General features: G+C 38.9%; 3 protein-coding genes across 5 annotated transcripts; 1 reads left to right on the forward strand and 2 right to left on the reverse strand.

The window, feature by feature from the left end:
- Positions 1-316: 316 nt before the first annotated feature.
- On the reverse strand, positions 317-9,293 carry Kap-alpha1 (karyopherin alpha1). 3 transcript variants are annotated; one of them, XM_028315813.1, is made up of 11 exons: positions 9,098-9,293; positions 8,679-8,852; positions 8,383-8,595; positions 8,012-8,235; positions 7,691-7,800; positions 7,463-7,616; positions 7,042-7,246; positions 2,295-2,422; positions 2,044-2,210; positions 1,308-1,534; positions 317-754 (listed from the first exon to the last, which is right to left on the reverse strand). In XM_028315813.1, exons 2-10 carry the CDS (start codon positions 8,850-8,852, stop codon positions 1,344-1,346), a joined length of 1,566 nt encoding a protein of 521 aa, XP_028171614.1. In that variant the 5' UTR covers positions 9,098-9,293; the 3' UTR covers positions 317-754; positions 1,308-1,343. The 3 variants fall into 3 exon arrangements, with proteins under 3 accessions (XP_028171614.1, XP_028171616.1, XP_028171613.1); XM_028315815.1 differs by lacking the exon at positions 9,098-9,293 and adding an exon at positions 9,014-9,031; XM_028315812.1 differs by having other exon boundaries at positions 318-754; positions 9,148-9,293.
- A 309-nt stretch (positions 9,294-9,602) lies between these two features.
- On the forward strand, positions 9,603-10,520 carry LOC114360937 (UPF0389 protein GA21628). Its single transcript, XM_028315817.1, has 2 exons — positions 9,603-9,991; positions 10,218-10,520. The coding sequence occupies exons 1-2, from the start codon at positions 9,798-9,800 to the stop codon at positions 10,420-10,422; spliced, it is 399 nt and encodes a 132-aa protein (XP_028171618.1). The 5' UTR covers positions 9,603-9,797; the 3' UTR covers positions 10,423-10,520.
- A 154-nt stretch (positions 10,521-10,674) lies between these two features.
- On the reverse strand, positions 10,675-11,520 carry Ccdc58 (Coiled-coil domain-containing 58). Its single transcript, XM_028315816.1, has 3 exons — positions 11,410-11,520; positions 10,933-11,205; positions 10,675-10,849 (listed from the first exon to the last, which is right to left on the reverse strand). The coding sequence occupies exons 1-3, from the start codon at positions 11,437-11,439 to the stop codon at positions 10,742-10,744; spliced, it is 411 nt and encodes a 136-aa protein (XP_028171617.1). The 5' UTR covers positions 11,440-11,520; the 3' UTR covers positions 10,675-10,741.
- Positions 11,521-12,713: the final 1,193 nt, after the last annotated feature.

A 12,713-nucleotide genomic window follows, 5' to 3' on the forward strand; every position in this document is an offset into this window, starting at 1 on the left:
TATAATAATTATCTAGTATGTATACAGGATGACTTTGAAATCGTTGGCATCCTTTTAAACTAAGACTACTCATGATACATAGTACATTCCCTGAATATGAGACAAATCTGATGAGATTTTGTCTCAATTTTACTGTTTATTTGTATTAGTGTGCTCTTAAAAAGAGTTTAAAACGATTGTACAGTTAACAGCACATCAGCCTATAACTTTTGTTGCAAAATAACACTTACTACATCGAAATAAGATGCCACAGTGTTAAGTTTGGTATGCTGTCGTCTATTTTTAAATTTTATTTGTCTCATATTTCGGGAGTTTAAAAGGATGCCAACGATTTAAAAGTCACTCTGTATAGTGTATACGTAAAAAAAATAAATCTATGTAGTTAATGAAACAAGTAAATTAAGTATTTTGCACTATGTGCAATTTTATGGAAAAGACCTTTGATACCAACATTAGGTGTTTAAAACACATTTACACAATACCTACCTATCAAGATTCGGATAAACGGTAATTTTATCAACACTTTGGTATAATTTGATTTTACTGTAAAAATAACAAGGTCAAAAAATTATCTAATGTTTTATAACGTCCTATGTCCTTAATCGTCATTCAGCTGTATATTAAGCGACTGGGATAAGGTCTATAGAGTAAATAGTCTGATAAATAGAGTTTCCTCTGTATACTCTAGTGTAAATATTTTGTTCAGGGAACTGGTAGTGTAATGTTGTCGGGTACATCGGCGAGTTATTGACATCTGAAACAAGAAAAAAAGGCTTATAGGAAAATCACTCAATGTATGATTGTCTCCTGACGTCAAATAAAAAATCAAGGGGTATCACTCAAGGTAATTAAGCCTAGGCGCAGACTGAACTGTTTGTCAGCCGATAGTTTAGTCGGGCAGTTAATCAGTATGGAAGTGCGCACATTACGCCGATTTGGTATCGGCCGATTCATACGTACAAATTAGAATCGGGCCCAACGATTGGGCAACTAAAGTAGGTGGTCTGCGCCTAAGCTAATAATTATGTCCCCTGACGTAATATAAAAAATCAAAGGGGGTGTCACTCCGCAGTTTAGGTTCTGAGCGGCGTATGGCTCGCACACGAACCGTGTGTCAGTCAGGCGAATGAAATCAAAATCAAAATTATTTATTCAGTTTAGACCACAAGTGGCACTTATGAACGTCAAATATAAAAAAGAAAAGGTAGCACTTATGGGGCATTTTACATGATTGTCTCCTTATCTTTTGCGTGATCATCTTAAAACTCGATATTCAGTGCCGATGGCGTGTATAAAAGCGTACTCACTGCACAATGAGCGAGCGTATAAGCGTGGGGGCGCGGCTAGAACTGGTAGCCGCCCATGGGCACGGCCTGGTCGGCGCCGAAGTGGTACTGGTCGGTGGACGACGACACGGCGGGCGCGAGCCGCGCGTCCTCCTCCTCCGACCCGAAGAAGTTCTCGATGATCTCGAAAGACTTCTGGTATATGTCGAGATTCTGGTGCGATTGTAAGAACTCAATTTTGTCCAGACCTGCGGAGGTGAGTTATATTTACGTTAGCGACAATAGCTCAACGGTTTACGTCTCGGACTGCCGATTGGCACAAACATATTTTTCAAAGGTTAGCTGGAGAGGTTAGTGGGGATGTTACTATTTATAAATCAAAGCATTTTGCTACTGATATACTTAGTGCTTTACTGAGAAAATTCCTGTCAGTGGAAGAGGTGCGGGATGAGTGTTGTTACGTCAAAACGCCAATAATTTAAGACATTACTTTGTTACGTCTCATGTTACTCCTCTCGTACTGCTCTACTGTCGCATGCATCTTGGGGTGTAGTGTGTTAATAGCGCCAATCTCTGCCAGCCGACCTCTATAGAGGTGGCAGAGATGTATCATANGGTCGGATGGATCATCATCACTGTCGCAGAAACCTTCACAGTAAAGTGCTATACCAGTAGTAATATTTTAAAAAACAAATTGCAACATGACATGAGACTAATATGATAACAAACATTGTAATAAATCAACACAATATCTTACCAAAGCATTCTTCGATGGCCGCCGCATATGGATTGTCCCGCTGGTCCGACTGTTGGCCTGCTTTTAGAATATTGTCTAACCCGTTAAGGGCAACTTGAATAGTTTTGACGTCAGTTAAAGTTAATAAGTCACATAGAGGTGGAATACAACCTTGTTCAACTAGATACCTGAAAATACAACACAAATAAATTAACTACAAATTACAACAATGAATCGAATATTTTTTTATACATTTGTTAGCAAAAACGTACCTAATTTGGACGTGTGTTCCTCCACTGGTAGCGTTAGTAATCGCCCACGCTGCTTCTTTTCTCGTTTTAAATTCGGCTTGTCTTAAAATTTCAATTAAAGTTGGGAATATGTTCGCATCTATTACCGCCTGAAATAAATAAAAAGATTGTTGTTTATGAAATGTTACAATCATGATGTTATTAATTACAGTAATACAGGACTTGACCTATGATCTATAATGATAAGAGATATGCAATCAATTTGCAATAGGAGTACTAGCAGTAAGTTCCACAAGTGATATTATTATAGATAAGTTTGCATAATATTTGTTCTTCTCAACATATTTGTCAGAACAAAGAATAATTCTGCCAGAATGCTCATCTCTGGTTTTATATTCTAATCTTACTGACGCTATCGGTCTTTTCAGCACGTGTCTGTGACTTAGAAGTAGTTTCGAAAATATGTGCTGTTTCGGACAGTTGCCACAACTTACCAATCTTTAAATGCCATATCTGCATGGCTATGGTACTGTACAGACGTATATCTTTACAACTATGATACTGTGCCGACCTGTATCTGCACAGTTATGGTAGGTACTGTACCAACCTGTATCTACACGGCTTTGATACTGTACCGACCTGTATCTGCACGGCTATGATACTGTACCGACCTGTATCTGCACGGCTATGATACTGTACCGACCTGTATCTGCACAGCTATGGTACTGTACCTCAGATCATAGAAAGAGAATAGATATGAAGTAATACGTAACTACAACGAGAACCAGTGTCCCCACATTTCCCCCACCACAGCTCCCACACACACATTCAACTGTGTAAAAACAAAGCGACTGAGAGTCTACGACAAAATGTGCAACCGGCTTAAAAGTGCTGTGATTGGCCAGAAGGCGTGCCTTATGGCCAATCAATGGCCGCGTGACGTGACGCACACTTTGAAAACGCTAGTGAGAGAACAAAGATAAAATGTAGTCGACAAGATATCGATACTTTAAATCGCTAGGGGCAAGGCTCGAAACTGGTTTCACAAAATGCTTATGTATGAAAACCTTTTTATTATTATACGTTATTATTAACTATGATGATCCATCCGACCGATTTCGGCCATGGCGACCACTCCGACTCCTAGCTGTCTTGGCGGCGCTGGTGTGCCCGAAGATGGCTTACGTAGCCTATTTTCGCGGTAAAATCCCTCGCGCATTGAGGGCATCTGAGCACGCCGCCAACATAGTTATAGTGAATGGCGGCAGATGGACGGGCCTTCAAGTCATCGCGCTTCGCGTCGAGTTCAGTCGTACGCTGCACCTCGAACTCGTGGACTTGCCTCTTCACAATCTCCCGCCATTCTGGACGCTGTGCTGCCAAACCTTCCCACTGAGAGGGCTCAATGTTGCATCTTTTCATGTGCCGCTTCTGTACATCTTTGTACCTGAGGAGTTGACCGCCATGTTTCCGCTTACCCTCCTCAAGTTCAGAGTAGAAGATGCGCTTCGCCACTCTCTCCTCCGTCATACGTGATACGTGACCACACCATCGAAGTTGGCGACGCATTATATATTATTATTATTATATTTATTATTGGGGTGTACTGTGTTAAGAGCGCCAATCTCTGCCAGCCGACCTCTATAGAGGTGGCAAAGATGTGTCATACCTGCTGTTAGCACATAAACTCTCTCCGGGGAACATGGAAAGCATTGGGGGAGGCTTATGTTCAGCAATGGACGTCCTATGGCTGATGATGAAGATGATGATGATGAATGGAAATTTTTATCTCAACGTACGGCGACAAGAAGGCAATTTGCATTTATTTAGTTTTATCTTCAAATCTCGCTCGTTTTATAATAAAAATAGATTCTATTAATTTTTAATTGCAGGACATTAGGCTCAATCCTGGTGTCAGAGATAATGAGCCTTCGGATCTGACATATTCTTTAACTGAACAAGGTATTTGACCTCAATCGCACTTGATGTTAAACCATCAGTTCTAATTGATCACTCTAACTGCATCTTGGGTAAACTGATGGTTTTTAACGTGCCCATCGAAGCACGAAATCAAAACTACTTAGAAAATAATCAAATACCTCTTAGGAAAATTATAAACGCGATTTGTTTTTTGAATGTTTGAGATGTTTGTTTTTTATTCACTCAAAAAGTTCACTTGGCGGATTTTGATAAAGCTTAACTGTAATAAAATTTAATAAGATAAAGATTTTGTATCAACTTTGACGGTTCCTAACAATGCCTATGTTCGAACTCATTTTGTTCGTTTCAGCCAGTCAAATGACGTCCACTGTTGGACAAAGGATTTCCATAATTGGTCCTGGGCTGCCCGCATTCAGGTACTTCTCGCGACCTTCACCAGATCGTCAGTTCACATAGTGGACTGTACTATTGAAATATATGTGGACCTACTATTGTATCATAATTGTTTTCCAATTGCATTATTAGTTCCACGAAGCGCCCATCTCATCCAACCAGGAAGTATAGAAGATATACACACAATAGCAAATAGTATTGCATAGCGAACATAGACAAGACAGTGGGTTAGTAACGTAACTGATGTTGGCAGTTGTAATGGGGATGTTGCCTGGGTCAAAAAGCAAGAGTTTTAATTAGTCCGTCAGTTAACTTATAAAAAAATACTCTACACTTTTTTTTTCACTTTTTCAAACTAATGAAAATTTAAAGAGATAAAGCGCCCCAAAGTTCATAAGAAGAGGCCCGTGACGTCAACGCTTGCTTAAAAATGCCGCACGTTGTGACGTCGTGCGCAACTTCAACGCACCATAACTATGTAATTATTTGTTAGATTGACAAATAAAAATATATGTGTCCAATATTTTTTGATATTAANTTTTTATTTATAAGCAAAATACCAATGTATTTGCAATACTTACTGTAGTAAATGACTCCATTGTTCCTGTAGTTCTTTGTTTCACTTGTTTTATTGCACGTAACGACGCATTATCCAAAATATCGGAGAACATTTCCTTAGTACGACTGAATCGCGACTAACCTAGCTACGCGGCCGATGTTCGTTTCTGGGCATATCGCGGAGACACGCGCCACGCCCCCGTTTCACATCTATTCCCTTCTATGATCTGAGTACTGTACCAACCTGTATCTGCACAGCTATGGTACTGTACCAACCTGTATCTACACGGCTTTGATACTGTACCGACCTGTATCTGCACAGCTATGATACTGTACCGACCTGTATCTGCGTGGCTATGATACTAATAGTGACTCGAGTTTCTTGCGCTGCTTCTTCTCAGCACTGGCCCATTTATTGTCCCGAAGCAGTGGTAGGGTTAATACTAGGACGTGTAAAAGTGCTATTTAAAAGCCTATTTGCAAAAATAAATGAGTTTTTACTGTACCGACCTGTATCTGCACGGCGTTGCCGGCGATGATGTTGGAGAGGGTCCAGCAGGCCTCCTTGCGGCTTTGATACTGTACCTACCAACCTGTATCTGCACGGCTATGATACTGTACCGATCTGTATCTGCACAGCTATGGTACTGTACCGACCTGTATCTACACGGCTTTGATACTGCACCGACCTGTATCTGCATGGCTATAATACTAATAGTGACTGAGTTTCTTGCGCAGCTTCTCAGCACTGGCCCATTTATTGTCCCGAAGCAGTAGGGTTAATACTAGAACGTGTAAAGTGCTATTTAAAAGCCTATTTGCAAAAATAAATGAGTTTTTTACTGTACAGACCTGTATCTGCACGGCGTTGCCGGCGGTGATGTTGGAGGGTCCAGCAGGCCTCCTTGCGGCTTTGATACTGTACCAACCTGTATCTGCACGGCTATGATACTGCACCGACCTGTATCTGCACAGCTATAGTACTGTACCGACTTGTATCTGCACGGCTGTGGTATTGCACCGACCTGTATCTGCATGGCTATAATACTAATAGTGACTGTTTCTTGCGCTGCTTCTTCTCAGCACTGGCCCATTTATTGTTCCGAAGCAGCGGTAGGGTTAATACTAGGACGTGTAAAAGTGCTGTTTAAAAGCCTATTTGCAAAAATAAATGAGTTTTTTACTGTACCGACCTGTATCTGCACGGCGTTGCCGGCGATGATGTTGGAGAGGGTCCAGCAGGCCTCCTTGCGGCTTTGATACTGTACCTACCAACCTGTATCTGCACGGCTATGATACTGTACCGATCTGTATCTGCACAGCTATGGTACTGTACCGACCTGTATCTACACGGCTTTGATACTGCACCGACCTGTATCTGCATGGCTATAATACTAATAGTGACTGAGTTTCTTGCGCAGCTTCTCAGCACTGGCCCATTTATTGTCCCGAAGCAGTAGGGTTAATACTAGAACGTGTAAAGTGCTATTTAAAAGCCTATTTGCAAAAATAAATGAGTTTTTTACTGTACAGACCTGTATCTGCACGGCGTTGCCGGCGGTGATGTTGGAGGGTCCAGCAGGCCTCCTTGCGGCTTTGATACTGTACCAACCTGTATCTGCACGGCTATGATACTGCACCGACCTGTATCTGCACAGCTATAGTACTGTACCGACTTGTATCTGCACGGCTGTGGTATTGCACCGACCTGTATCTGCATGGCTATAATACTAATAGTGACTGTTTCTTGCGCTGCTTCTTCTCAGCACTGGCCCATTTATTGTTCCGAAGCAGCGGTAGGGTTAATACTAGGACGTGTAAAAGTGCTGTTTAAAAGCCTATTTGCAAAAATAAATGAGTTTTTTACTGTACCGACCTGTATCTGCACGGCGTTGCCGGCGGTGATGTTGGAGAGGGTCCAGCAAGCCTCCTTGCGCAGCGCCTCGGTGTTGGAACGCAGCAGCGCGTGCAGATTCGGCAGCGGGTTGCAGTTCAGCACCGCTTGCGTCTGAGCGTCATTGCCTGTCACAATGTTGCCGACGGCTCTTAACGCCGCCGATACCACAGTCGACTTGTTATGCCTGGAAATTATCACGCCAAGTTTTAGGCTATAGACAGTTGGCTGGATAGCAGTTAGATTTATCACTATTTAGCTGCTGGATGACCTCTGCTTTTAGAATAGGATAAATTAATGTATTTGTATTAAGAAGGAAAATTTTACATTTATTCTTAGATACAATAGTAACAATTTCCTCTTCATAACTATAATTTACAAAGACTCCTTCAATATAACTTACATAAGTAGTTCGACGAGCCTTCGACATACGCCGGCGTCTATCACCGCCTGAATTTTCTCATTCGGCCCATCGGATAGGTAAGAAAGCGCCCAGCAAGCGTCGCTGAGCACATCTGCATCCGTATGATGTAAAAGCCGCGCTAATACTGGGATACCTAATAAAATACAATAAACAATTTAAGATAAAAAATGTTAAGTAATAGATTTATGTTTTATAAAGATATCTTACCTGGTGCAACAGCTTCAAAGTTTGTGGGTGGATTTTTTCCCCTACACAAATTTGACAAAGTCCACACTGCATTTCTAGTCATAGAGAGTCTTGTATATTTGTTCAGGATCCTGCAATGTATTATTAGTAATTCAGTACTACATAAATTTAAATATTATTCAGAAACAGTAAAAAATCAGGACTCAATATCACAAAGATAATATTTGTTGTTTTTATTGTTATTGTAATCATTTGAATACCAAATGCATTGGTTTATCATCCTTTCTAAATCTTTGCATACTTATTGTTAAAATGTCTGCAATCTTTGGGACATTTACTTACTCTATTAGAGGTGGTAGCACTCCTGCAGCCAGGACAGTGTCCCGACAGCGAGGGGAGTCCCCCGCAACGTTGCCCAGCGCCCACACTGCTTGCTCACGGACATCGTCACTGGCTCCGCTTGCTACGAGCCCTACCAACACCTGCACTGCTCCACACTCCACCACAATTTGAGTCTGCTCTGAAGACCCAGATGCAATGTTCGTCAGCGCCCATGCTGCTTCAAACTGCACAATCATAACACATTTAACTCTCACCCTGACGGGCAGGAAATTTTACTATCATAATAGATAAATCTTAGAATATTGCTTGTTTATAAGAGATGATTACACTATGTATGGTCATATTGACATTAAAATAAATATAAAAATTACCTGCAGTGTTGGATTAGAGCTATTAGTGAGAAATTCCACAAATTTTGGTACAATTCCAGTTCGTATAACTTCATCTATAGGAGGATTGGGCTCTCGACTCAGAAGTTTTCTAAACTTCTGTGTGACCATAACTTGCTCTTGTGGATTGTCCCCATAGAGAGCAGCTACCATTGCTGGAGTGATGTCATCAGTTGTAGATATATTGATATCATCCTGTAAGTAATGTTTATTTTAAATCAAATGGTACTTGTCCTTCCATTGTATCCTATTGAAGTGTAAATGTATACTGTTCATACCTGTAAAGCGATATCCGGAGCGTTGGCTGCAGGAAGGTTTACATTTCTACGTTTGAAAAGTTGTTGTTCACGTTTTTGTTTACGGAGCTGCACTCCTTCCTCTTCTCGACGACGCCGTAGCTCATCTGCACTCAGCCCCACATTCTTATACCGATGTTTGTGACCGCCAGACATCTAAAACATTAACTTTCTTTGTAATCTTTACGATTCTAAGGAAATACAATACTAAACAATGTAATGAGAAATAGAATTTGGCATAAGTAGGTAGTTTTGACGGATACTGCACAATGTCTTTAAATCCTTGACGCAATGAATTAGATTAATAACTAACAAACCTATAAAATAACAAAATACACTTCACTGTTGCATTACACACGATAAAAAATTGCGAAAAATAGAGCCATACGAAGAAACCAAACCTTTTTGTCAGTCTTTAGGAAAAGTGTTTTTTATACAACAGTAAACTTACTATTTGTGGAAAACGCTTTAAAACTTATAAGAACTCGCACGTTTCAATAATTAAACACCATCTAACAATAAAAAAGTCTTTTTAGAATAAAATTTGTAACCACGATCACGTCATTCAGACAGAGACAGACACAGACGGAGTTGACCACAGATTAAAAAATTGCACTGCCAAATGTTTAGCAAAAACAATGTAAAGTTATTATCCATTAGGTTGCAGAGAGACCATACTTATTACAATATACCTACTTCAAGTCGCGAAATCATAATTAAGAGCCTTTAAGCGCGAAATGAACGATTCGGTTTCTGCCAATTTCATTAATTGACGGCCGATAAAAAGTCTATAGTTCTAAAAATGGGGAAGATGCACGAATGCAGATGAAATTATAAGCTACAAGGACTTTGTGCCTGAGCCGTGAATAAAAAAAGTAAAATGACATGTCATCGTGACAGTTGACATTGACTGTATATTATGTCAAAACCACAGATGTCAAAAAAACGACCCTCTCGGAATCGGGAAATTCAGCACAATTCGGAAAAATATACAAAACAAACGCATATTAGTGTTTAATAGTTTGTGTGTATTCTCTTCGTAGATGCCAACATCTACACACTCTAATTACCTATAATAATCATTGAGTTATTATTGTAAAGATGAATAAATTCGCTCTCTTGCGATCATCCGTATTTTCCGCAGTTTGGAAAAGAAATATTATGTGTCAATCACCACTTCAAACGAATGTAAGAGGCCCCATGTCGACTGGATACAGACCAACAGAGTTGCAGAAGTTCGTATTAGTATGGACAAAAAAATTCAAGTCCAAGGATGAAATCCCGAAGTTTGTTTCGTATGTATCCCATTGATGTAAGCATAGGTAATTAATTACGTAGATACCTGCGATTTAAATTCCCACCATCAAACTATCTCCCTTCATAACACTTTTGTGATAAAACAAATATTTAACTTTGAAACTGTTCTTGCAAAACATTAAAAAATATTACATAACAATTTCTCATTCACATGACCTATACTAAACTGAGATTCCAGTACATACTAGATTCTTTCTTTTACAGCGGTGATCTGATAGATAGAGCTCGTAGTGAAGCAAGGATTAAACTTTCTAATATCCTCATGCTGATGACGGTACTGGCATGTGTTGGAGCTATCATCTCTGGAAAAAGTGCAGCTAAGAGAGGAGAATCAGTCCATCAAATGAATTTGGACTTTCACAAAAAATATCAGGAAGAGTACAAGAAGGCCGAAGAAACCAAAAAATAAAGGAAATATTTATTATATAAATGATAACTGATTAAGCTTGTACAGTCATATACACATTGAACCTTGTATTTTAAATCAACATTAGATTGTAAAAATGATGATGACTTTCATTCAATGATAGTAATGCTCACTCCTTTGTCTATTTTTTGTTTGCTGCCATTTACACACATGATCATTTAATTAGTTTTTTTTATTTTGTGGGATAATTAAATATTATTAATCAAAAAGGGATGAAGTTGATAAAACACAATCTGTACCTTCAACTATTTATAATATTTACACTAAAAAATCCAAAAACAATGTTCATCATTACCAGTCTTCACAATTCTTTTGGCTTAAAATATGTTCGGCATTTTTCTGCAAATAGCTTGGTGGTTTTTTCTCGTATAACTTCTTCAACACTAAGCTCAGTTTGTAAGAGGCGTAACTGAAAAAAAAAACGTTGACTAAGTTAAATTTTTTGTTCATACACCTAGATACATAAATATTGTTTTTAGAGTAACTGCTTACCTTCTTTTGTTCAGCTTTAAAGTTTTTAATTGTCTCAAAATCATCAGGTTTCTCGTCTTTTACTGATTTCAGTTTCTTTAATGTTTCAGCAGTAGCAACAATGCAATTTTTAATAACACTTTCTCTATCAGAGTGCCCTTTCTGTATCTGAGAGTACAATTCTTCGCAAGCCGATGAAGCGTCTACTTTGCTTCTAAATGATTCAGTTGGTATGGAGGTGTTTAGTGCATAAACTATTTTATCATCAAGAACTCGCATTTTCTTCAGGTTGTCCTATTGCGGAACACAGAATTCATTAACAATAATTTCGCAGGTATAGTTACAAACAAAAATTATATTAATAAGTACTTATTTCATATTAATAATACAATTTCAAGTTACACCGAATAGGTTTGACGATAGCTTAGAACTGATTTAATACAACCATTGTCTACTAAACTATAATTGTAACTTTAACAAATTAATACAAGTACATACCTGAAATTCTAAAAAATCTGAGCAAATCATTGGGGCAGCCGGAATTAGATTACAAATAAAAAAGAAGTTAGGTTAGAACGGTATTTCGTTCAATTTCGTTCATTTTTTTTTTTTTTTTTAAACAGATTTAACGGCTTCGGATAGTATCCTTACGGCCAATTCTTTAGTGAGATATTTCTTTCTTTGTATTTTCATTCATGAGTACTTTCCGAGTGTTTTCAATGGATTTCTGTTCTTCTGTATCTTAGTTGAAATGTCTTCATAAATTTATATGTGTATTTACAATGTACTGGTAAATATGTGGGTACGTCTTTTCATTCGCTAGTATGGATGGCAAGAGGCGGGGAATATTTTCATCTTCTTGATAGATCTTCAGTAAGCCATCCACTAGCAGAAGCCTTTCCAAATTAAAGGCTGGGCACTGAAGAATAAGATGGTCTAAGTCTGCCGCATCTGCCTGGCAAAATTCACATTTATCTGTAGTGACCATTTTAATCCGTTTAAGGTGGGTTGGAAATTTTGCGTGTCCAAGTCGTAAGCGATTCATTGTAGTGATGAAACTTCTTGAGGTAGAACTTTGCGACTTGCAGTACCATGGTTTTCTTGGAAGTTTCTGTTGTATTTGTCCATACCATTTTCCTTTGGTTAATTTAGTGATATTCCACTCTTCATGCCAATTATCGAACATACGGGTTTTCAAGATGGAGTCATAGTCTGAGATGGGTACAGGGGGCGCTGGATACCGTGAATCGCCACTATATGGACTTTCTATCTTCATCAATCTGTCCACTATTTCATTGCCAGTAATCCCAGAATGCGAGGGGACCCACATAAACTCTATTTGCTTGCAATCATTATTCAATAATATTTCTCTTATTTTCGTTATGTAGATGTTGGTCTTGTAATGAATATGAGTGTTTTGAAGACAAGTGAGGACACTCAAGGAGTCGGTAACAATCAAGAAAGTATTCTCATCTCTTATTCCTCCAATATATTGCAATGCAGTATATATTGCATAGGCTTCCGCTGTGAAAATTGATGCGTTCTTATCAAGTGTAAAACATCTCCCAAACTTAACTCTTGAATCATAATACGCTGCTTTAGTGTTTTCCTCAGTTTTAGAACCGTCTGTGTATANAAGAATCAGCATATTTAGGATCCTTATCCGGTTTGAGAATAGGAACTACAGCGATAGTTTTCCATGACTTTGGTATTAAGCCAGCGGACCACAAATTGTTGAAAATATTAAGCAAAATTAATTTAGCTGAAGGGTCTAAGCGTTTAATCAAAATATACGGAATATC

This window comes from Ostrinia furnacalis, unplaced genomic scaffold (genome assembly GCF_004193835.3).
Source record: "Ostrinia furnacalis isolate ACB-3 unplaced genomic scaffold, ASM419383v2 OfSCF5321, whole genome shotgun sequence".
NCBI classification, from domain to species: domain Eukaryota; kingdom Metazoa; phylum Arthropoda; class Insecta; order Lepidoptera; family Crambidae; genus Ostrinia; species Ostrinia furnacalis.